Source organism: Elephas maximus, chromosome 24 (assembly GCF_024166365.1).
Source record: "Elephas maximus indicus isolate mEleMax1 chromosome 24, mEleMax1 primary haplotype, whole genome shotgun sequence".
Lineage (NCBI taxonomy): Eukaryota > Metazoa > Chordata > Mammalia > Proboscidea > Elephantidae > Elephas > Elephas maximus.
The window spans coordinates 22,570,289-22,596,274 of NC_064842.1; the positions used below are offsets into that span (position 1 = coordinate 22,570,289).

The 25,986-nt window shown below is 39.4% G+C and overlaps 1 protein-coding gene across 1 annotated transcript in view; it reads right to left on the reverse strand.

Moving 5' to 3' along the window:
• KMO (kynurenine 3-monooxygenase) overlaps nt 1-25,986 on the reverse strand; it is a 55,909-nt gene that overhangs the window by 12,643 nt on the left and 17,280 nt on the right. The window contains 6 exon segments of the mRNA XM_049868497.1: nt 858-1,023; nt 2,801-2,888; nt 6,573-6,621; nt 11,432-11,521; nt 13,023-13,120; nt 13,420-13,489. Of these exon segments, the coding sequence (XP_049724454.1) occupies nt 858-1,023; nt 2,801-2,888; nt 6,573-6,621; nt 11,432-11,521; nt 13,023-13,120; nt 13,420-13,489 (561 nt within the window).

The following is a 25,986-nucleotide window of genomic DNA, read 5'->3' on the forward strand; positions in this document are numbered from 1 at the left end:
ATTGACTAGCTATTTTATAGATATCTGAATTTCATATAAAAAACCCACTGCCGTCAAGTTGGTTCCAACTCAACAGCCCTATAGGACAGAGTAGAACTGCCCGATAGAGTTTCCAAGGAGCACCTGTCAGATTCAAACTGCTATGGTTAGCAGCCGTAGCACTTAACCACTACTCCACCAGGGTTTCCTGAATTTCATATACTACAGACTGAATCAGTACCTTAAAAATGGATGGTTTATATGCAAATTGATTATTTAACTAATATTGTTTACTTATCCTTAATGTTAAGCCAAGATCTTTATTACTTCTGTTGGTATTTTACTTTTTCTTCATAAGTTCCTACGTCTATTTGCTTATGGAAAATGTAAGGATATGCATGACACGTATTTGCCTTAGGTCACATATGGTTAAACAGTGGGAACCAGGAAATGAGAAAAACATTTGTTGACAGTTTGTTGACTTTCGCAACAAATTGCTATTCACTTGTTAGTAGATTTAATAATGATTTGATTTAATCATGATTATAAGAACTTTGGTTGACAGTATGGTGGAGAATTGATTTCCAACCTGTTTTTTCCTCCCAGGACAAATGCCATTCTTATGTAAGACATATCCCCTGGGAGTTTCCAGTAGGGTAGTTGTAGCTCCTCTGCTTTCTTTCCCACTCAAGAAAACATATCCAAAGTTAAGGGAGTAAGTAACTACATCCAATTTATCATTAATTGCAAAACATTTGTGGCAAACCTCAAAACTGATCAAGACATGCTTCTGAGAAGCACTGCACGAAAATGTGCTTCTATATTGGTATGGGGAGGAGGACAGCCTCCAGTAAGGAAATGAGAAGGAAATGACTTACATCTCCATTCCTAGGTGGTATAGTCAACTCCATGTAACCATGAGGAATGTACTGCTGACTGTAATCAAAGCGAGGTTTCTTCATGAGGTGGCTTCTGACAGTTGAGTAGGCTCCATCACATCCTACAATGAGGTCACAAGTGATGTCTGTAGGAACACTGTTGGATCTGAAAAATAAAATGAGCCATCAAGGAAAATGTCTAATGGTGAAACTGAGAATGCGCCTCAACTTGGACATGGAAAGTAGCGGTTCAATGGGTAACCCAGAAGACTCACCCTTACATGTTTGATTTAGAGCTGTAAATTGACGGTCTATAAAATTAAGATTACAATACTTGTCCCAATCATGGGTTTGCATATGAGAATGAGAATAATACACAACCATGTTGATTAATAAAGATGTGCAAGTCCATGGGAGTGTTACTAAGAGTTGAGCTCTCTGCTTGAAGGAAGACAATATTGAAAAGAGGTCAAGGCATTCCAATGAAGGGAGTGTGTGAGCAATCTCATTACTCCTATTTCCTAGGAATAATAAGTTTGGCTTGAGCTGAGGGTAGCAGAAGAACATTTAAGGAAAGACATGGAGAGAAGAGAATTTTGGATGCTAACACAAAAAGTTTAAATATATTATTCTGGCAAAAGGGAATTTTTTTTTTCATTAAGGGGATGATGTATAAAAAGTGGCAATTTAAGAAAATTCACTGGGCAGTGGATGTATTGAAGTAGAGGCAGAAATACAGAAGGGAGGGGAAACAGGGACAAGATGGTTGCAGTAGCCTGTGTGTGCAGGGATGAGAGTCTGAACCATGCTGGCGCAGCAGGAAGGAAAGGAAGACATAGATTCTAAAAACAGTACGAAGTAAGAAAGACTGGAGAGGATTTATAGATTTCATTTAACAGGAGAAATTAGATAAAAAGGACACATCAAGAATGAAATCTAACTTTTTTGGGTAGTGGTACTAGGGAAGTCCACAACCTATCTGTTAGTTTGTCATACTATGGTGGCTCACATGTTGCTACAATGCTGGAAGCTATGCCACCAATATTTCAAATACCAGCAGTGTCACCATGGTGGACAGGTATCAGCGAAGGTTCCAGACTAAGACAAACTAAGAAGAAATGCCTGGTGATGTGCTTCCAAAAATTAGTCATTGAAAACTCTACAAATCACAGCAGGATACTGTCCAATATAGTGCTGGAAGATGAGCCCCCCTAGGTTGGAAGGCACTCAAAATTCACAATGGCCACAGCAATGGACTTAAGCATACCTACGATCATCAGGATGGCACAGGACCAGGCAACGTTGCATTCTGTTGTCCGTGGGGAAGCCATGAGTTAGAGCCAACTCAACGGCAACTAACAACAACAACTAGGGAGGCTGGGAATAGGGTGTGTTTTGGGAGAAATAGATAATCAAGATTTTGGATGTATTTAAGATAATGGCAAGATGTACGGATGAAGATGTTTAACGAGAAAACACAGACACAGGGTACAGAATGAGGATAGACACCTGGGCTGGAGAAGTTCCTTTTAGAGATGTGAATTTAGAAGTGGTTATTGAATCCATGTTATATCCTAAGAGTAGGATATGAGGCTTGGAAACTTAAAGGAAATAGAATCAGTCAAGGAGAGGCAGAAGAATAGCCTCCAGAAAGAGTAGAGGAAGACCAAGATGGTGGAGGGCGACATATTACTTCAAAAGAGGAAAGAGTTGAAAAAGAACCTGATCACCAGTGTTGAACACTCTAGAAAGTTGAGTAAACATGCGTCAGAAGGTATCTAAGGTCTGTTTTAAATCTAAAATACTTTGAATCTAAAAACGATTTGAATTACCCTTTTGGTAATTCTTTAATTCTTTCAAAAGAGCCAAAGAACAAAGTTTACAGGTCAGTTTTCCATGCCAACCCTTCACCTCTGTGGTAAAAAGCCTGACCCAGCAATTACCCAATGACTGTGATCATTCCTTCTTCAGGATTACATTTCAACAATCTGTGGCCAAAGTGCACCTTGGCATTGGGGTATTTTTCTACAGCTGAGAAACAAAGAAAGAAAACAAGGGGAAATAAAATTTTTATTTTTATTTCACTAAACTAAATTGAAATCGTAATCATTTTCTGAGAACAGTTCGATAGAGAGCATTTATTATTCACAATGTAAAAATGAATTAGTTGTAACGATAATTTGACAAATATCTGTCCAATGTTCCTGTATAATTTGGTAGTAAAACAGATGCATAAAAATCAGTTATTCTCATCTCAAAAAAATCCAACAAATTCCATTATGCAGATGCCTACATCGCTGTAATTGTTGGCACCTTGGGAAAGAAGCAAGCATCATCTATTTTAAAAGTTGTCTCTACCTAGAGTGGGCAAGTATATAGGAAACTCAGTGCTTATGAGACACTGAGCTTCTGTTAAGGTGACAGGATAATTTGGAAATGGATAAGCGTGATGGTTGAACAACGTGATGAACATAATTAAAGTCAATGAACTGTACGGGTAAAGATTGCTGAAAAAGCAAATGTTTTGTTACCTATATATTTACCACAATAATTTTTTTTATATATATACAAAGAATTTGTCTCTAATTTAAGGCATTATTTGTGATTGGAAATATTCAGCCAAACTCCTTTCCTCGTACTATGCCTGTCTCTATATCTCTTTTCAGCAAGTCCTCTGGACTTCAGATTCAAGTTGCCATGAATGTAGACTTTTGACACTAGGTCATTCTGGCATCGAATAATGGAACTGGATAGGAAAAAAAAAAAGAAAAAAGCAAGTAAGAATGCTTGAAACTCTTCAACAAATTTAAAAAACCCATTGCCATCAAATTGATTCCAACTCATAGGGACCCTATAAGACAGAGTAGAACTGCCCCGTAGAGTTTCCAAGGAGCACCTGGTGGATTCAATAAATAGAACCAAATTATTTTAGTAATTTTTCATTTGCCTGCTAATAATCATTAAAATTTAGTGAATTTCATTTTCTGAACTACTAATCATGTTCTTGTAGTAAAATATGATTCAACCAAATTCTATTTTGTCTCCATTGAAAAATGTGGCATACGGTGACCCTCTTGAGTACTTGAAATGTGGCTAGTCTCAATTAAGATACGTTGCACACACTGGATTTTGAAGATTAAAAAAAAAAGAATAAAAATGTCTCACAAATAACTTTGTCTCATGGATTGAACATTGAAATGCTAATATTGTGGATATACTGGGTTAAATAAAATACGTCATTAATTTCCCCATTTTTAGTTTTGCTAATGTGGCTGATATAAAACTGAAAATTACACACGTAGCTTGCATTTGTGGCCACATATTGGATAGCACTGCTCTAGAAGATTCTCAATAAAAACTAGATTATCAAACTCACCTGACCACATATCCTGGTTTTGTATTGTTTTGTTTAAGTTACTAACATCCGACACAGCTAGTAAATGGTGAGACAATCCTATGCGAATGATGCTGCTGGAAAATGATTTAGTTACAACGTTTTCAGAGGGGAGGCTGTTCAGTTAAGGAGGGATGAATGCTTAAAACAGATTGAACGTGTGAAATGGGTGAGTGACTCACACAGTTGATGCCGTGTAAAGGAATAAAGCTTTATATGCTGAATAGTGAGCCGTGGTAACACAATGGCTAAGCACTTGGCTGCTAACCGGAAGGTTGGCCATTTGAACACACCGAGCCCCTCCATGGGAGAAAGACCTGGTGATCTGCTTCTGTAAAGATTACAGCCAAGAAAACCCTGTGGAACAGTTCTACTCTTTCACGTAGGGTCACTGTGAGTTGAAAATGAATCAACAGCACCCAACAACCACACATGCTGAATAAAGTTCTGGAGTCAAGAGTCAACCTTCCCTTTAATAACATAATTTATAGCATTTATAGATTGCATGCTGGGTAGCACATTCCGAATGAGAAACGGGGAACTTCTGATTTGCACATCAAGATTGTATCCTTTCCCATGCTTTAGCTCCATAGTATCAGCAGATATTTCATATACAATATTGGAAGCAGTAACTGTAGCAGTTAACTGCATGGACTTTGGAATAAAGCAGGCTCCAATTCAAATCCAGGTGCTGACACTTATTGACAGTGTGACCTGAGCTCTCTCAGCCTGCATTTCGGCATCAGAAAAACTGATAAAAATAATTCCCACCTCACATAGTTGTTTGAGAGAGTTAGAAAAAATAATGAACATAAAACACTTAACATGGTGCATGGGACCTCAATGAATGTTTGCTATCATTTTTATCTTAATAAATTCAAAGGATTCTATAAAGGGGTTGTTTTAGGTCAACATGAGCCAGAATCGACTTGATGATAACCAACAACAAACTGCTTTTTCTCTAAAAGCTGTTTTGTGGTTCATTTATTTTCTTAAGATCAACGTGAATACATCTAACAAACTAGCCCACTCCCACCCATTTACTAATCCAAAAGACAGTCTTGCAAATGTAACTAAAGAAAAGGAATTAATAATAACAGAAACCTTATTTCCTAAGTCCCTAGGGAATCAACTAGAGTGAATTTCCCCATCACATTCCTCCTCCAATACAATTCAATTCCATCCAGTAGACATATTGCAAACTCACTCTGTCCTGGGGGCCATGGAGAAACAAAAATATACCTTCTGGAACCGTTGTTTTCTAAAGAACCACAGGCTACTGAACTGCATCAAGAAGATTGGTTAAAAAAAATAGTAGAAATAGCATGTTTTGCTGGAAATGAAATCTGCTGAGTACAAATACTGACAAGGAGAAAAACCTATTATGACCCAGGCTTAAATACTAAGGAGTACATGGGATGTGATTGGATTGGTTATCCAAGATAAAAATTTAATTTGTAAACCACTGACTTTTCCATTGGGTTGGCCTTTTTAGTTACTCAAATTAGAAATCTCAGATTTATATCTTAAGCTTCCCTCTTTATCCAACCCCTATCCAGACCAGTTGCCTTCTAGTCAATTCAGACTCGTGGTGACCCCATGTGTATCAGAGTAGAGTTGTGCTCCATACCAACCCCCTACATGGTATCTACTTGGCCTTCTACACAACATATCGTGAATCTACACTCTCTCCTCCAACCACATTGCTATACCTTCAGTTCAGGGCCTCAGGCAAGATCCTAGGGATTATGACAAGAGCCTAGTGATTTGTATCCTTCTACCATCCTCCACAATGAGGCATTGGTTGGTTGGTTCAGTGGTAGTAGGATCCTTGCGTTTCGTACTGGAGACTTGGGTTCAATTCCTGGGCTGCATCACCCATCCAGATTCTGGACTGGGCTGTGTTTTGTTCCATTGTGTTGAGCTGGCCCCCAACAGCAACAGTTACCCTCTGTGCTACAGCTTTTCATTTTTCAGGAGTGCAAGTCTAATATGTTACTTGTTTGAGAGGAATATGTTGTTCCACTAGACTGTGAGTTCTCCAACAGGGGAGTGAGAACTTATTCATTACAGTGCTTAGAAGGCAATGGAAATTCAGTAAGTGTAGAAAAAATGATTTTAATTTAGATAATGAATAAGGAAAAGAGATGCCAGAGGATGTACCATGACTAGTTTTCAAGAAGGACTTTGCAATATACATAGTCTTGTTCTTAATATCCATAAAAAGGAATAGTAGACAAATCCCAATAAATCATGTGGCAAGATTATTCTCATGTGTTTTACTCAAAATTACCACTGGTAAATAAAAACTTTGGACTTACCAGTCAATAGATCTTTGTTTAGATTTTCTCTGCTTATGGAAAGAATATACTGCAAGAAAAATATAGTAAGTACTGTTTATTTTGAGAGAATAAACAAAGGTAGTTCTAAGTTATTCACTCAGCAATAGGAAACATTTGTTATTTAGCAGAAGGTTGCAAGGTTAGTTTTATAATCATTTAGCCAAGTGGTTCTTTTTTATATGTTTTTTAAGCACTTAAACCAAATACATATAATACAATGCCCAACTTTAAACTTAGGCTTTTTCAAAGTTTGATACCATAAAAACCAAACCCTACTCTTATAGCAAAAAATATAATTTTCATTAAGATAGGAGTTTTGTCAATTATCACTGCCAAAAAGTCATAACTCTCATATTTTTAATCTTAGGTATCCAAGTTTAGGAAAACTTCAGTAATGACAGCATCACTAGAATAAATGCACTATTTCCCAAGTGGGCTACTTTGAAGGACTTCGTTTCTGTGTAAAAGCTGTGAGTGTGGTGTAGTGGTAATGATGGGAGTTGGTAGATATAGATCGACCCTGGCTGGGACATACGCTGTTGGTTGTATCTGACTTTATAGAACTGACTAGGAGGCAACTGGTCTGGATAGGGGTTGGATAAAGAGGAAAGCTTAAGATATAATTCTGAGGTTTCTAATTGAAGTAACTATTAATGGAAAAGTCACTGGTTTACAAATTAAATTTTTATCTTGGATAACCAATCCAATCACGTCCATGTACTCCTTAGTAAATTTAAGCCTCAGTCTATAAAGACTTCATTAGGCCCAACAGGTGCAGTATCTAGAGCCCACAATACATCTAGGAGTCTACAAAGTATTTTAATGTATTTAAATTCAGAAGAAAAAAATGAATATAATAAAAATAAATATGTAATAATGAGTACAGCCTGGATTATATTTACCTTTGTTCTACACAGTCATAAAATTTAATTAATATTTAATTTTTTATAGAAAAAGGGGTGCGTGAGGGCAAACATTCCTAGAGCCCATTAAAGTCACAATTGTTGTTAGTTGCCATCATTTCAACTCCAACTCATGGCAACCCAATACACAACACAACAAAATGTTCCTCAGTCCTATGCCATCTTCACCATCATTGGCATGTTTGAGTGCATTGTTGTATTTTGAGTGCCTTCCAACCTAGGGGGGGTCATCTTCCAGCACTATATCAGACAATATTCTGTTGTGTACTCGTAATGTTTTCATTGATTAATTTTCAGAAGTAGATTGCTAGACCTTTCTTCCTAGCCTGTCTTAGTCTGGAGGCTCTGCTGAAACCTATCCACCATGGGTGGCCCTGCTGGTGTTTGAAATACCAGTGGCAGGGCTTCCAGCATTACAGCAACACGCAAGCCACCACAGTACAACAAACTGGCAGATGGGTGGTAGGAAAGTCACAATGCAACGCACGGTGAATCTACTGCTTAAAAAGTTAAAGCACATAAGTTTCCAAGTTATAAAACATCACAATATTCAATGCAAAAATACTAACTTATGACCCTTCATTACATTCAAAAGTAGAAGTTTTAAAATAACAGTAAATCTAGTCTTGGTATAAAAATAACTTGGTCTTGCTCCAATGACAATGACTGAGGAGCTTCCTGTGTCTTTGCTGTAAATTAAAATTCACAGAGGTCTCTGAATATCCTGCCTCGCAGTTCTGTTTTCTAGCCTTCTTTATATTACTAATCACCATACCTCAGTGGAAACCAAACTTGTTGTGCAAAGCATGCTAGGCAACATTGCAAAGAATCATTTATGAGGCGAAATAGTCTTTCTGGTTCTGTTCTCAGATATGGTTGACATCTGCCTTCTCTGAGAAGTGACAGGCACATCAGTCTAGCAGAGACACCAGGGCGTGTCTCTGTTCAGCCTACCCCATATCTTTTTAAACAATATTGTATATAACCAAAAAGGGGAGCCATCCCATCAAGTCTCTTTTCTCTAGTATTTCTTATGATAGAATGAATCATTTTCATGAAGAATAAATAGGGAATGAAGAATAAATCAGAATAAGAATAAATAGGTCAAGAGCTATAAAGTGACCTTTGTGACCAAAAAAAAAAAAAAAAAAAAAGAATACAAGCTAAACGAGGTTGGAGAATCTCTCTTGGAGATTTATAATAGCTGCAGTTCTGACTTTTTCAAATGTTTTAGAAAAACTGGCTACTTTCTATACCCCAAATGCCTTCAGATATGAATGTTTCCCAGTAAAGGGGACACCCTTTACACTTCACAGGAGTGTCTTGTGAGATTTGGAGCATAGGAGGTTAAGAGCAAGAATTGGGAAGCTCGGAGCTGCTTCGTATATTGGAGGACATTTTGATCGTTTCCAGGGCAGTTTGGGAGGAAGTGTGAGAAACCAGTGGGAAAGCAGAAGCTGGACACTGGTGAGAGAAAGGGCAGAGAAAAAAAAAAACACGTGGAGGAGGGCAGATGAGGGGATGTGGTCAGAAGGATTTTGGAGGTCATATTTTGCACATTACGGATTTGAAAATTGTTTGGTGTGCTGTGTGCAATGTAATCTCTCCAGGACTCCTAGGTCTTCAGTGTATTCATGGGTCTTTTGAGTGGGTGATGTTCGTAGAAATTGGTGGGAAGAGGGAAAGGGATGAATTTCAGGTCTGGATCAACATACTACAGCACCAGCACCAGGTGTGAGGGAGTGGGTAGCCAAGAGGCAGAGGAGGCCAAGAGAAGGTAGGCCCCTGACAGTTTGTAGAAATCCTGGGGACACAGGGACAGTCTTGATTTCCAGAAGCTGTGGAATTGATGGTTCAAATTTCATGTCAATCTTAAGGGGCGCAGGGGCCCCATGTTCCACTGAGTTATAAAAGTAATGGTGCAAACTGAGGGAAGAGTGCAGGCTGTAAATTTAGCATTAGCTCAGGTCTTAAGAATGAAAAAAATGGCAGGATTGGTGGGGAGGGATGATTTCCTCCCACTTCTAAGGTGTTGAAGGCCCTGAAACGGGAACTGCACCAATACTTTCTCTCTCTTGGGAACTTACTGGTGATGAAGCTGTTACCCCCACCCCCATCTCTTTTTTCATAATAGTGGTTGTGAGATAGTCAATTTTAGTCTCAGGTTCAAGTCATTCTCTTCATCTAGCTCTTCTGATCTTTTGAACCTAAAATTACCCCTTTGTCTATTTATACTTTGTTGGCTCAGTCTCTAGAGGGGAGATGGGCACGATTAATTGGCCTTCCTCAATCCCAGCACATTCCATGTTAATCCAAGAGAAACGTGGGATGATTATTACACGCCATTCCCAATTTAGTAAAAGAAGTAAATGTAACCAGGCAATACCGCCCAGTGCTCCCATGAAGACCTCAATTTGAGGATATTTAGAAAGGACATAATCATCTGAAATTGTTTATATGACTAAGGGTGGCTCAGTGTCCCTTCATCCCCTCCCTTCCCTGCCAGGCTTATGCATTAAGATGGTGTCTGCCTGGCCCATGGGCCAGCAACAAAGAGACTGTCTGGGAGTGTGGTTGGAATGCAAAATCCCAGCCTCCACCCACCCCTATTAAACAGACTGCATTTTAATGAATTCCCGGGTGAGTCAGAGAAGCTCTGATCTAGCGGCAATGGGAGCTCCGTGGAGGGCCAGAGACCCAGAAGAATGGGAACCTTACTTAATATAACGAGGTGTTGCTGGCTAAGGAGTCCCTGGGAGGTGCAAACTGTTAATGCATTTGGCTGCTAACCCAAAGTTTAGAGGTTTGAGTCTGCCCAGAGGCACCTGGGTACAAAGCCCTGATGATCTACTTCTGAAAACTCAGCCCCTGAAAACCCTGTGGAGCACAGTCCTACTCTGACACACGAGGTCACCATGAGGTAGAATTGACGGCAACTGGTTTTGGTTGCTGGATAAAAATAATCAAGTTGGATTATTTTGTGGATGGATGTTTGGTACACTCATCCTCTCAAGGAAAAAAATTCAGAAAATCTAATTAGATAAAAATGCATACTTTTTCCAGCTCCGTACATTACCGTGTGAAAGATAAGAAAAACACAAAGCAGAATAATGAGTTTCTCTTGTAAACTCTACATCACCATCTGGTGTCTGTAATTTTAGAAATGATACAGTACTGAATGCATTTCTGCTTTATTCTACACTTTCTATTACAAACAAATTTGAGACAAGAGCATTCATTTCTAGTGTATTCTGTAATTCTATTACAAACAAATTTGGGGCAAGAGAGTTAGAGCAAGGCAACAACATCATAAAACCCTCTCAAGTTGCTCTTGCATATTATACTTGACAGCAAATACATGGTAATCTGCTCTAATTGAAAGGAAGTGGGAGGGAATGGGCCCGCACAGAGCGGGCAGCTTTGCAAAGCACAGAGGCAAGCAAGCCTAATAGAGCAAACCATAGTAGCTAAGTCTTACTGAATACGTATTACGTACTGGGCCTACAGAAGGGGGGAGCACCAGGGATCAGAGGAGACAGAACTCCATTCTTCTGAGCATACAGTCATAATCTCATCCACGATACTGTACTCCAAAATAGTCTGAAAATGGAAAGCTTTTCATCACTCTCTTGGCAGCAAACTCTTTCTATGGCCTCTCGCTCTCTCTAATCCCTTTTAGTTTGAATATGCTTAGCTACAGAAATAGTGTGTTTTATCACAGGGTGGTGCCCCAGACCCCACTGGGTGTTAGTAACTTGTTAACTAGTATATCTGTTCCTGGAGTCCAGACTGAGGCAACCGATGCCAAAGATAAGGCTAGAGGAGAAGGGAAGGGCCAACAAACAAGGGTCAAGTTTCAGAAACTAGATTTTTATACAACCAAAAAGCAAGCAAGTCTATCTATGGAAAACCCACCTGAGACTTTGTCCCATAGGGAATTGCAGTCTTTTTTCCTGAAAGAGAATGAATCATTCTTGCTCTCATGGGAATACCTTGGGATACGATCTGAAATGAAACCAGAAACAATAATATCAATTTCTATAACATGGCATCATCCATCAGATGACATTGATTTTAAAATATAATTTTCAAAAAAAAACTAAAAGATAAAATTAAGGACCATGGAAGCACCTATAAAACCCACTGCAGTCAAGTCGATTCCTACTCATAGCGACCCCATAGGACAGAGTAGAACTGCCCCATAGGGTTTCCAAGGAGCAGCTGGTGGTTTCGAACTGCCAACCTTTTAGTTAGCAGCCAAACATTAAACCAATTGCCACCAGGGTCCCCATGGAAGCCCAGTACAGTGGAAACTCAATCAATGAAAAGTATGTTCCTGAAAATTTTGGGTTTTTTTTCTTTTCACTTTTAGGTATGGACATGACTTCAAGTTTATCTGGACCCATCTAGATATTATTACAGATGGAAGAAAGTGGTTGATAGTCAGAGGCTAAATGTTTTCTCATGATCACGAAAGGTGGGGAGAAAAGTCAGGGCTCCTGAAACCCAGCGCAAATTGTGTTCCTACGCATACAGCTACTGCGCTTTGGAATAAGATTTTTGAAATGGAAATAGCCTGGACTTATCATTTCAAGGAGCCCTGGGTAGTACAGTTAACATGCTCAGCTGCTAAAGGAAAGGTTGGAGGCTCTTTTCTACCCAGAGGTGCCTTGGAAGAAAGGTCTGGTGATCTAGTTCTGAAAAACCAGTCATTGAAAACCCTATGGAGCATAGTTCTACTCTGACACACGTCCGATAACAATGAGTCAGAGTTGGAGTCAACTGCATGCCAACTGGTTTACTGGTATCATTTCAAAGACATATTGTCAGTGACCATAGTATCAAGAAAAAAATACTACTTTTATTAAAATATTCTAAATATATGATAGAAAGTGAGAAGCTCCACAACCTTGAACACATGAAGAAAATCTACTACAGGGCCACAGTCCCTTAGCCAAACCCTTGGGGGAATTTTTCAAATTTTAAATAGTACGTTTAGTGGATACATAACACCCAGCGGGGTCTGGGACACCAACCCATAATAAAGAATTATTTCTCTAGCAAAGCGTATTCAAACTAAAGGGGATTAGAGAAAGAGAGAGAGACCATAGAAAGAGTTTGCTGCCAAGAGGGTGATGAAAAGCTTTCCATTTTCAGGGTGTTTTGGAGTGCAGAATTGTGGATGAGATTATGAACCTGTATGCTCAAAAGAATGGAGTTCTCCTGTCTCCTCTGATCCTGGGAGTGCCCCTTTCTGTAGGCAGAGCCCCCCATTCCACTGACAACCCAATGTCCAAGAGGTCAATAAGTGTGGCTGCAGTATCCCCTGTCATGCTCGGGTCCCCGAAGGTACTCAAGTGTCAAACATTCTCCTCATGTCAGACATAGACGTTTGAAAATCTTTTCAGAATGAGCTTTCATGCAGAAGTTCTTGGCGTTAGATGGTGCTTTAAACCAGGGTCAAGACCACACAATTGTTGAAATGGAAAATACATTAACAAGGTACCTGATCTTCCAAGCCAATGGCTTTCAAGGCTTGTCGTCCTCTATAAGAAAGGGCCAAGTTAATGCTTCTTCCATGTCCAAGTTGAGCCACTCGAAGATCTAGGACATTGGAAGCAGACTCCGTGTTACATATACTTCCTCATAGCATAGTACAAGATGAACAGATCACAGCTGAAGAATTGGTACATTCAGAACCAAATTAAAAGACCTTGTTGACTCTTCTAAAGAAAATGCGAATTGTATTAAATTTATATTAAATTAAACTTAAAAATCTGAGGTTTCGAAAACTCTCACAGTTCCTCTTTTTTTAATAAAAATATTTTTTTATTCAGAAAGCCTAAAGGCAAAGAGGTCAAAGAATCATAACCACAATCTCACAATGTTTAGTGTTTACTCACCTTCCCTAGCTTCATATACATCAACTTGGAAATTCCTCTTTGCAAGGAAGCACGCATTTAACGATCCAACCTGAGAATCAAGACAATTTTTTTCCGTGTTTTCATGTGATTCCATAAATACAGGGAACTTTTTTTAGTGGCTAAAATAAGCCACTACATGCAGCTGCATTTTTTCACATTGATATGTTCAGTCGCTACTGGAAAGTACCACTTACAAAAATATTATAACGAATTCAAGATTAAGTGACATAATTTTAGAGGCTGGTTTGGATTTTTCTTCTCTTACTTTTTTATAGTGAGATATGACTTTCATACAGGAAGAGTGTAAAACATGTGTATGGTTTACAGTCAAAACAAAATTCTAAAGCAAACACCCATATAACCAACCACTTTGGTTAAAAAAAAAAAAAGAACATCGCCAGTCTCTCTTAACTTTCCCTTACCTTCTCCCCAGTTATAATCTCCAGGGTAGTGCAAAGGGTTAATGAGCTCGGCTACTAACCTAAAAGTTGGGATTTGGTTCTACTCAGAGGCATCTTGGAAGAAAGACCTAGTGATCTACTTCCAAAAAATCAGCCTTTGAAAACGTTATGGAGCACAGTCCTACTCTGACACACATGGAGTTGTCATGAGCAGTCGGAATTGACTGATGGCAACTAGGTTTTCCCTCTTACCTAGAGGTAAAAACTGTGATGACTTTTGTGATAACCATACTTTTTTGCTTCTTTATAGAACTATAGCAAGAACTATCTAATCAGAATCACACTCTATGTGTTCTTTTGCGTCTTGCTTTTTTTTTTTTAACTCAACATTACGCTTACAAGATACATCCATTTGGCTGCATGTAAACCCTAGGTCATTTATTTTCATTACTGTATAGTTTTTCATTGTATGAATATATCACAGACTATTTATCCATTCTACTGGTGAAGGGCATTTGAGTTGTTTGTCGTCTGTGAATATTATTAATAATGCTGCGAAACAATTTTTGAACCTGTATCCTAGTATCTAGGTATGTGATTTTCTCTAGCATTTTATATAAGGAAGTGGAATCGCTGTTTATGCATCTTCCCCAATTTGGCCATTTACATGGCCAAATTGTTTCAAGAGTTTGTACTAATGTTTTCCCATCAGTAACTTGTGAGAGGTCATCTTTACCAGCCCTTGGTGTTCTCAGACATTTTACACTTGGGAAGCAGGTGTTGTAGGTATGTATGTGGTTTTAATTTGCGTATCCCTGATTACTAAAGAGGTTGAACCTTTTTCATGTATTAACTGGCTATTTAGATCTCCTCTTTTGAAAAGTGCCTGTTGAAGACTTTTGCTCATTTTCTACTGGGCTGTCTTTTTTTCCTATTGAGTTTTTTAGTTATTTATAGTTTATGAATACAGGTTCTTTGTCATTTTTAAAGTTTGCAAATATCTTCTTTCAATATGCAGCTTGCTTTTTCAACTCTAGGGTATATTTTGAGGAGAGAAGCTCTTTATTTTAATATAATCACATTCATCAATCTTTTACTTTGTTGTTAATGCTTTCAGTGTCTTGTTTTAAGGAATCTTTCCTTACTCTAATATCATGAAAATTATTTTGCCTATTGTTTTCTCAAAGCTTTATTGTGTTGCCTTTCTAATACCTTTATGTAGGTTGCAATGGTTATTTTCTGCCTCATCAATTTTTTAGTCATCTGCATTCGGTCATAACGGATGAAACTTCAGTAGCATTCAACACTGTTGACAATACGTTCTTTCTAGAAACACTGGCTTCAGCTGATGGTTTTCTTCATACATCTCTGGCTATTCCTTCTAATTTCCCCTTTGCAAAGAAAGACCATCAAGTGTGGGAGTTTCTCAAACCCCTACCCTGGTCCCTTTTGTCTTCTTAATCCGTACTTTCTTTCTAAAATGTCTCATCTATATCCATGGTGATGCAAAAACTTTTATCTCCAAACCAGACATATTATTTGAGCTCATTCATACATGTCTTTAATTGATATAGCTTCTCGTATGTCTCAAAGCACCTCAAAATCAACAGATCCAATTAAAATTTGTGATCCTTGCCCCCTAAATGAGTCAGCAATCTGCATATCCACTACATCGGTGAATGATACCTCATCCATCCAGTTGGTCACACTAGAAACCTAGAAGTCATCGTGTCACCTCTCTCTCCCTTACACTATGTATCCAAACCATTTCAAGCTCTGTAAATTCTGCCTTACACTGTCTCTCCACCTATCCTTCTCTCTTCATTTTCACCACTCCATGCCTAGTTGTCCTAATCTTCATGCTGGACCAATACAAAGTTTTCTGTCTGGTCTACCAGCATTTAACTGGTCTCTTGCCAAATCTATTCTTCCCAAGCAGCTATTTTAGGTAATGGTGAACTATTTCATTTAAACTAACTCTTCTGCTGAGAAAAACTGGACAAAATATAAGAATAAAATCTATTCGGTGGTATCCTATAGGTGATGACAGTGAAGAATTACAGGGCTAAAATCTAGAATAAGGAAATCCAGGGAGATGACCTTGGCATTTGTGGCTATTTTCTCCTAGGGACATCTACCAAGTCCAGGAAAAGCTGAGAACTTCAGCAGAATTTTTGACAGACTGATGACGCTAGAAGGACACATTGTGGAGTTTAGGACCCCCGACCTCAGGAGGAAGGCTAGTTCCTGTAGAGCCACCAGACTTTGGGTGAGGACCTGGGAGTAGGATAAATTGGAAATATACCAATAATCAGAGGAACTAAATCTTGTCTGGGAATCATCTCTACTCTTGATTGAATGACATTTATCTAGGATAGGTATAACAAAAGCTACCCGACTAGAGCAAATATAAATCTTCCTATGGAAAAAATGACATCATCTAAGGCCACAAATTTTCCCCGTAATTTTTAAATACACAATCATATCATGTTGTAGTTTTGCCCCAGCCTTGCTAGCCTTCTCTCAGTCACATTCAATTCCTTCAGAGGTTTTGGGACATATCGTTTCCTTGGCTAAGAATGTTCTTCCTTTCCCTCTTTACCTAGTAAATGCCCATCCATCTTCAGGCGAGTCTCCACTAAGCATCATTGCCTCAGGGAAGCTTTCTTTGGTCTTTCTAACTACCTCAAGTTTATCTCTAGTGATGTCTCATAGTGCTATGGACTTCTCCTTTGAGGATCTTATTACAGTTGGAGGCCTACATTTTTTGGTCATTCTGCAATCAATATCTGTCTACCCCAATAAGCTACAAACTGTTTTTGCTTAGCATTTTATCCCTAGCTTCTACCATTGTGCTTGCAACATAGTGGTACCTGGTAAATATTTGTTAGATGCACAAATACATGGTAGCAATTTTATTTTCAAGTTTGTAACCAAGCCAATCCAAAATTTATTGAGCACCTATTATGTACACTTTAATATGCTAGATCCTAGGGATCTAAAGATTACCATGATAGGTCCTCGTGCCCAGTAAACACCCAACTTAGTTAAGGAAAGTCAAGTTTATACAAACAGCTCAATGTTTAATACACCTCTTATGGATATGAAGGCCCACTTTTACATAAAAATTTTTCAGATTCCCCCACATTGTTTGCATTTCTAATATGTGTTGATTAGAAATATATAACAGTTTAATGTATTGTTTTAACCACAAAACATCTACATATACTTTAAAACAACATGTATGAGTTATATGTTTTTTTCAATTTACCCAATGGTTCATGTGTCTATAGGTTCACAGGCCCCTTGCAATAACTCTGGGCTCAGAGGTGGACAACAGTGTAAAAAAGGAGTAAGTGAAGACCTAGAGAACTCACAAGGAAGGGGGAGTAATTTTTGCCTTGAGGGATGTGGCAGCTTGTATTGTTTAAAGATGACCATTACCATGTCTCCCATTCTACATGTTCTGCAATGCGGCCTTGGCCTCCCTCATCAAAAAGTGGAGCTTGTTTCTTCACTCTCTTTGAACCTAGAAGAGCCTGTGGTAGCTTTGACCAATAGAATGCAATAAAAGTGACACTTACGCCATTTCAGGCATAGTCTTTAACTGGCCTGGAATCTCCTGCTTCTTGTCTATTGGAAGACATTTATCTTGTGCCTTGGTTACCTAGTGCTACTGTAACAGAAATACCACAAATGTGTGGCTTTAAATAACAGAAATTTATTTTCTCACAGTTACGGAGGCTGAAAGTATAAATCAGGGTCTCAGCCATGTCAACTCCTTCCTTGCGGTTTGTTGTTGTTGTTGTTAGGTGCGATCAAGTCAGTTCCAACTCATAGTGGCCCCATGTACAACAGAATGAAACGCTGCCCTGTCCTGCGCCGTCCTTACAATCGTTGAGGGCTTGAGCCCATTGTTGTAGCCACCGAGCCAATCCACCTCTTCGAGGGTCTTCCTCTTTTCCACTGACCCTGTACTTTACCAAGCATGATGTCCTTCTCCAGGGACTGATCCCTCCTGATGACTTATCCAAAGTATGTAAGATGCAGTCTTGCCTTGTAGGTAGTCCTGGGCATTCCTTAGTTTCTTGGTTTGTAGACAATGGCATCTGTCTTCTCACCTCATATGTGCGTGCATCTGTCCCTAATCTGCTCTTTTATAACTCAGAAGTGACTAGATTCAGAACTCACCCTACTCTGGTATTATCTACTTAATATGACAAAGAAAACTCCATTTCCAAACAGTATTGCATCCACAGGTATGTTATTGTTAGTTGCCGTTTAGTTGGCTCTAAATCACGGTGACCTCTTGTATAACAGAACAAAACATTGCTCATTCCTGCACCACCTTCCAATTGTTGGTATACTTGAGTCCACTGCTGAGGCTATCATGTAGGACCTTCCAACCTTCATCTTCTAGCATCGTATTAGACAATATTCTGTTGTGATCCATTGATTTTCATTGGCTAATTTTTGGAAGTAGATCATCGGACCTTTCTTCATAGTTCCAAAGCTCTGCTGAAACCTGTCCACCACAAGTGACCCTGCTGGTATTTGAAATGCCTGTGGCAGAGTTTCCAGAATCATAGCAGCACTCAAGCCACCACAGAACAACAAACTGGCAGATTGGTGGAGTCCACAAGCATAGGGATTAGGATTTTAACACATATTTGGGGGGAGGGAGTACCATTTAATCCATAACATCATGCAAGAAGAATAACTGCCCTGTAACTAACTCTATGAGATGCACAAATCACGTGGATAGGCCACATGTAATTGCTCCAGGCAAGAGCATGGAGGATGTTAACAAACGCATCAACTGCCAGCTGTGGGAGTGAGCCATCTTGGATGTCCAGCCTGGTCAGGGCTTCAGATGGCTGCAGTCCCAGCTACACGAGAGACCGACCACTCACAGAACTGTAAGACATAGTGAAAGACTGTTGTTTTAGGCCACTAAGTTCTGGGGTGGTTAGTTACACAGCAATCAATACCTCAAACAAGGGGATTGGCAAAAATTTCTTGGAGAAGATTACTTTTGAGTTGAGCTTTGAAGGGTGAGAGTATTTTGACATGTGGAGAAAAAGCAAATTGATAAAGAGCATGAATTCTTTTAGAAATTTAAAAACAGCTTCCAAGAAACAGAAAAATGATCATTTGAAAAATACTGACTCCGAAGTATTAAAAGATCCCTTACTAGGCATTAAGGGTGATGCAAAGATAATACATAATTGAGTCCCACAGGGATTTCACAGTTTTGTCAGGATTTTCATTTTTTTCGATTATTATTCATTTATTATATGCCTTTTTTTTCCCCCTCTAGGTGCCAATTCTGTTTTAGGTGCTTTGGATACAACACAAAGCAAGCATGGCCAGGCTTCTCAAGAAGATTGCAGACAATTACAACACAGGGTGGTACATATTATGGTGGAGAAAGTTCGGTTACCAGAGTATGAAGAATGGACTCTGAACCCAAAAGCAGGGGCCTTGAGTAGGATAAAGTATGACTTATTGGAAAAAAATTAAAACTCAACTGACACTACCAGAACGAGCAGGAATTAGCCAAATACATGTGGGCTGGTCAGGAAGAAGTGGGCTCCAGGGAGAGGAAGCACATGATAAAAGTTTAAAATAGCTGCTGGAGAGAAGGAAATAGAGCAATCTGACCAAGGAAACAACAATAATAATATCCACCATCCATGATGTCCCTCACGTGTCTGTCAGTTTTTCCTACTGTAGGGGCTTGCATGTTGCTGTGATGTTGGAAGCTATGCCACTGGTATTCAAATACCAGCAGGGTCGCCCATGGCAGACAAGTATCAGCTAAGCTCCCAGACTAAGATTAGGAAAAAGGAGCCAGTGGTCTATTCCTGAAAAGAAATAGCCAGTGAAAGCCTTATGAATAACAACAGAACATTGTCTGATATAGTACCAGAAGATGAAGCCCTCAGGTTGGAAGGCACTCAAAATACAACCGAGGACGAGCTGCCTCCACAAAGTAGAGTCAACCTTAATGATGTGGATGGAGTCAAGCTTTCAGGACCTTCATTTGCTGATGTGGCACAATTCAAAATGAGAAGAAAGAGCTGCAAACATCCATTAATAGTTGCAACATGGAATGTACAAAGTATGAATCTAGGTAAATTGGAAATAGTCAAAAATAAAATGGAACACATAAACATCAGTATCCTAGGCATTAGTGAGCCGAAATGGACTGGTATTGGCCATTTTGAATCAGACAATCATACGGTCTACTATGCTGGGAATGACAATTTGAAGAGGAATGGCGTTGTACTCATGGTCAAAAAGAACATTTCAAGACCTATACTGAAGTACAACTCCGTCAGTGATAGAATAATATCCATATGCCCACAAGGAAGACCAGTTAATCTGACTATTATCCAAATTTATACACCAACCACTAAGACCAGAGATGAAGAAATTGAGGATTTTTCTCCACCTTCTGCAGTCTGAAATTGATGGAACATGTAATCAGGCTGCATTGATAATTACTGGTGATTGGAATGAAACATCTGGAAACAAAAAAGAAGGATGGTAGTTGGAATATATGGCCTTGGTGATAGAAACAATGCTGGAGATCACTTGATAAAATTTTACAAGACCAACAACTTCTGCATTGCTAATACTTTATTTCACCAACATAAACGGTGACTATACACATGGGCCTTCCCAGATGGCATACACAGGAATCAAATCAACTACATCTGTGGAAACAGATGATGGAAAACCTCAATATCATCAGTCAGAACAAGGCCATGGGCTGACTTCAGAACAGACTATCAATTGCTCATACGTATGTTCAAGCTGAAACTGAAGAAAATTAGAACAAGTCCACAAGAGCCAAAGTACAAACTTGAGAATATCCCACCTGAATTTAGAGATCATCTCAAGAATGGGTTTGACACGTTGAATGCTAATGACCAAAGGCCAGATGAGTTCTGGAACAACATCAAGGACATCATACATGAAGAAAGCAAAAGGTCATTAAAAAGATGAATGAAAGAAAAGGCAAAAACGGATGTCAGAAGAGACTCTGAAACTTGTTCTTGAGTGTAGAGTAGCTACAGTGAACTGAGGAAATGATGAAGTAAAAGAACTGAACAGAAATTTCAAAGGGTGGCTTGAGAAGAAAAACTAAAGTATTATAATGACATGTGTAAAGACCTGGAGATAGAAAACCAAATGGGAAGAACATGCTTGCATTTGTCAAGTTGAAAAAACTGAAGAAAAAAGTCCATCCTCTAGTTGCAACACTGAAGGATTCTATGGGGAAAATATTAAACTATACAGGAAGCACCAAAAGAAGATGGAAGGAATACACAAAGTCATTATACCAAAAAGAATTGGTAGACGTTCAACCATTTCAACAGGTAGCATATGATCAGGAACCAATGGTACTGAAGGAAGAAGCCCAAGCTGCACTGAAGGCATTGGAGAAAAACAGGGCTCCAGGAATTCATGGAATACCAATTGAGATGTTTCCATAAACGGATGCAGTGCTGGAAGTGCTCACTCTTCTATGCCAAGAAATTTGAAAGACAGCTACCCGGCCAACTGACTGGGAGAGATCCATATTTATGCCTATTCCTAAGAAAGGTGATCCAACTGAATGTGGAAATTATAGCACAATATCATTAATATCACACGCAAGCAAAATTTTGCTGAAGATCATTCAAAAGGAGCTATAGGAGTATATCAACAAGGAACCATCAGAAATTCAAGCCAGATTCAGAAGAGGATGTGGAATCAGGGATATCATTGCTGATGTCAGATAGATCCTGGCTGAAAGCAGAAAATACTAGAAAGATGTTTATCTGTGCTTTATTGACTATGCAAAGTCATTTGACGGTGTTGATCATAACAAAGTATGGATAGCATTATGGGAATTCCAGAACACTTAATCGTGCTCATGAGGAACCTGTGCATGAATCAAGAGGCAGCCGGTCAAACAGAACCAAGGGATACTGGACGGTTTAAAGTCAGGAAAGGTGTGTGTCAAGGTTATGTCGTTTCACCATACTTACACAATCTGTATGCTGAGCAAATAATCTGAGAAGCTGGACTATATGAAGAACTTGGCATCATAATAGGAGGAAGATTCATTAACAACCTGTGTTATGCAGATGACACAACATTGCTTGCTGAAAGCGAAGAGGACTTGAATCACTTACTAATGAAAATCAAAGACCACAGCCTTCAGTATGGATTACACCTCAACATAAAGAAAACAAAAATCCTCACAGCTGTACCAATAAGCCACATCATGATAAACGAAGAAAAGACTGAAGTTGTCAAGGATTTCCTTTTACTTGGACCCACAATCAATACCCATGGAAGAAGCAGTCAAGAAATCAAAAGATGCATTTCATTGGGCAAATCTGCTGCAAAAGACCTCTTTAAAGTGTTGAAAAACAAAGATGTCACCTTAACATCTAAGGTGCGCCTGACCCAAGCCACGGTGATTTCAATCACCTCATATGCATGAGGAAGCTGGATGATCAATAAGGAAGACCGAAGAAGAATTAATTCCTTTGATTTGCAGTGTTGGTGAGGAATACTGAATATTCAATGGATTACCAAAAGAAAGAACAAATCTGTCTTGGAAGAAGTACAACCAGAATGTTCCTTAGAAGCAAGGATGGTGAGACTACATCTCACATACTTTGAACATGTTCTCAGGAAAGATCAGCCCCTAGGGAATAACATCCTGCTTTGCAAATTAGAGGGTCAATGAAAAAGTGGAAGACCCTCAATGAGATGGATTGACACAGTGGCTGCAACAATGGGCTCAAGTATAACAAGGATTGCGAGGGTGGCACAGGACCGGGCATTGTTTCCTTCTGTTGTGCGTAGGGTCACTGTGGGTGGGCACCGACTGGATGGCACCCACAACAACAACAACAATCCATGACGTACTTATGTACTAATCACTGTTCTAATTCATTTAATCTTCATCATAGCCTTATAAGGTAAATTCTGTTAGTTTCTTGTTTTACAGGTATGGAAACTTAGGCACAGAAAAGTTAAGAGGCTTGCCTAAGTAACAACTAGTGAGTAGTGGAGTTGGCATTGGGTTTCCAACTTATCCAATCCAGTTCCAGGGTATGGGCTCTTAACCAGTAAACTAGAAGTGTGGCTGAACGGTATCAAAGATGCAGTTGAGGTTGGTGATCAATAGGACTGAGATGTGATGTTATGTAATGTTTTTGTTTTGTTTTTTCTTGCAACACCGAACAGCCTGGGTTTACATGCAGAAGAAGAAGACTGTTGTAAACAAGCAAGGTAGAATTTGGCCATAGGGGATTGGGGAGAAAGACAATGATGTAAAGGAGTTGAAGATATTGGTTGAATTTATGGACCTTTTTTTTTTAACCTCCAAGCTGAATGGGGATGGAAGTGAAGACAGAGGTAAGTGGATGAACACGGAGAAGTAAGATGTCCATGTGAAGAACTGATGTAGTAGCAGTAACTAAGTTAGACAGCTAGAAAGTTAGGAAGTTTCATATCAGAGAATCCTAGGTCTGCAATTATTATTTTAGAGACAGGGCATTTCTGTGGGACAACAAGGTCCAGCTTCAAGCTGTGGTCATGAGACTTGGAAGCTGAAGTATGGTGGAGGTGTAAGAGATTGGAAGCATGAAATTCACAGAATGGCGAGACTAGGATTGGAAGAGTCGACAGTGTGAACTTAGATAGTGCCCTAGGGTGATGGTAGGGTTGGGGTATAGAATAAGATTATGTGTAAGAGCTGAAGTTTTCAATATCAGGGGGAAGTGGCCCAGAGGTTGATTGATGAGTATAGTGAGGAGAGGCAGAAGGTGGTATAAGTAGATGACATAACCAGAAAAACCCAAACCCAGTGCCATCAAGTCAATTCCGACTCATAAGTAGATGACATAAGCCTCCAAATATTTACACGTGAGAGTGGAGACTTAGAGGGGTGGAAGTTGCAGGGTTAAGTAAGGAAACTGTAATAACTCTCAATTCTGAGATACTTGGGCTCTCAGATAAGTCTTCAAGGGAGTCATTGTCCTTAAGAAGCATCCAGGTTTAAGCTGAAGTCAGGAGGTTGAGGGGTGTTATGGACTGAATTGTGTCCCCCCCCTCCTCCCCGCCAAATGTGTATCAACTTGGCTAGGCCATAATTCCCAGTATTGTGTGATATCTACCATTTTGTCACCTGATGTGATTTTCCTATGTACTGTAAATTCTATCTCTATGATGTTAATAAGGCAGGATTAGAGGCAGTTATGTTAATGAGGCAGGACTCAATCTACAAGATTAGGTTGTATGTTAAGTCAATCTCTTTTGAAATATATAAGAGAGAAGTGAGCTGAGAGACAGGGGGATCTCATACCACCAAGAAACAAGAGCTAGGAGCAGAATGTGTCCTTTGGACCCGGGGTCCGTGTGCTGATCAGCTCCTAGACCAGGGGAAGAAGGATGACAAGGACCTTCCTGCAGAGTTGACAGAGAGAGAAAGCCTTTCCCTGGAGCTGGTGCCCTAACTTCTAGCCTCCTAGACTGTGAGAGAATAAATTTCTCTTGTTAAAGCCATCCACTTGTGGCATTTCTGGTATAGCAGCACTAGATGACTAAAACAAGGAGGCAGTCAATGAATAAAGTGAAGACATGGGATATATGAGGTCTGGTAGGTTCTCAGAAGCCTCCTGATGTGTGTTGGAGTTAAGGAGAAGCCCTTGCCAATCTGGCCAGCGTTTAGAAGGCCTAGTGGTCAGAGGTCTGGTGCAAGCATAGGGGGATCCAAGTCCTGTTCTACTGTTAACTGCACAGAGGTTTTTTTTTTTTAAATAATTTTTATTGTGCTTAATTTTTTTTTTTTTTTAAGTTGCAAAGAGGTTTTTACTCCTCTGCTCCAAGGGGCATTAGCATCTGTATTAGTCTCCTAGGGCTACTGTAACAAATTGCCACAAACTGGGTGGCTTAAAACAGCAGAAATTTATTCTCTCGCAGTTCTAGAGGCCAGAATCTGAAATCAAGATGTCAACAAGGCCATGCTGTCTCTGAAGGCTCTAGGGGAGAATCTGTTCCATGACTTTCTCCTAGCTTCTGGAGTTGCTGGCGATCCTTGGTATTCCTTGTTGGTATCACTTCAGCCTCTGCCTCCGTCATCACATGGCATTCCCTCTGTGTGCCCCTTCCTCTTCTCGAAAGGACACCAGTCACTGGATTAGGGCCCACTGTAATCCAACATGGCCTTATCTTAACTTCATTACATCGGCAAGACCCTATTTCCAAACAAGGTCATATTCACAGCAGGGGGTTAGGACTTGAACATATATTTTGGGGGGACACAATTTAACCGATAACGGCATCCAAGCACTTATGTTTTCTTTTCTTTCTTTTTTTTTTTTAGTAACCCCTCTTTAAACCATTGTCGTTGTTAGGCGCCATCAAGCTGATTTTAACTCCTAGCAACCCCATGTGACAGAGAAGAACTGTCCCATAGGGTTTTATAGGCTGTAATCTTTATGGGAGTAGATTGCCAGTCCTTCCTCTTGAGGAGCCACTGGGTGGGGTCGAACCACCAACTTTTTGGTTAGCAGCATAGTGCTTAACCGCTTTGCCATCAGGGCCCCTTTTTAAACCATTAAGTGTCTGAAAAGTGTTTTAATTTCATTTTTGCAGAATAAATCATGTATTTCATATTCTGAAATGCCCACCAAGAAACACATGTTGAATTATTTTGTTAAAATAAATACTGTTTTACTTTTTCCAATTTTTCAGTGTAGCCATTGCTCAAATTATAAACATGTTACTTATTATTTGGTGGGTCTAAAGAGATTACGGGTTCCCTCTTAATTCTTCAATCTGAAATGACTTCACTTTCTGGGGCTGTCATTTTCTCAGCAGCCACCAAGCTATCCCAAGGAATCGTGTAACTTTGTGCCTGGCATAAAGACTGCGCGTGTTAACATCTTTTTTCACCGCTGTTTTCACTTCCTCCCAGTACTAACCACAGTTCCATGATCTTACCATGTGTGATTTCCTTCTCTTAAGTACAAATTTCTTAAATCTCATTCCTCTTTCCCCGCTTTCTTCCAACCATGAAAATTGCCTCTCTGTCTTCTTTTCATTTGTGTGTTAAAGAATATTTAGTAAGGGC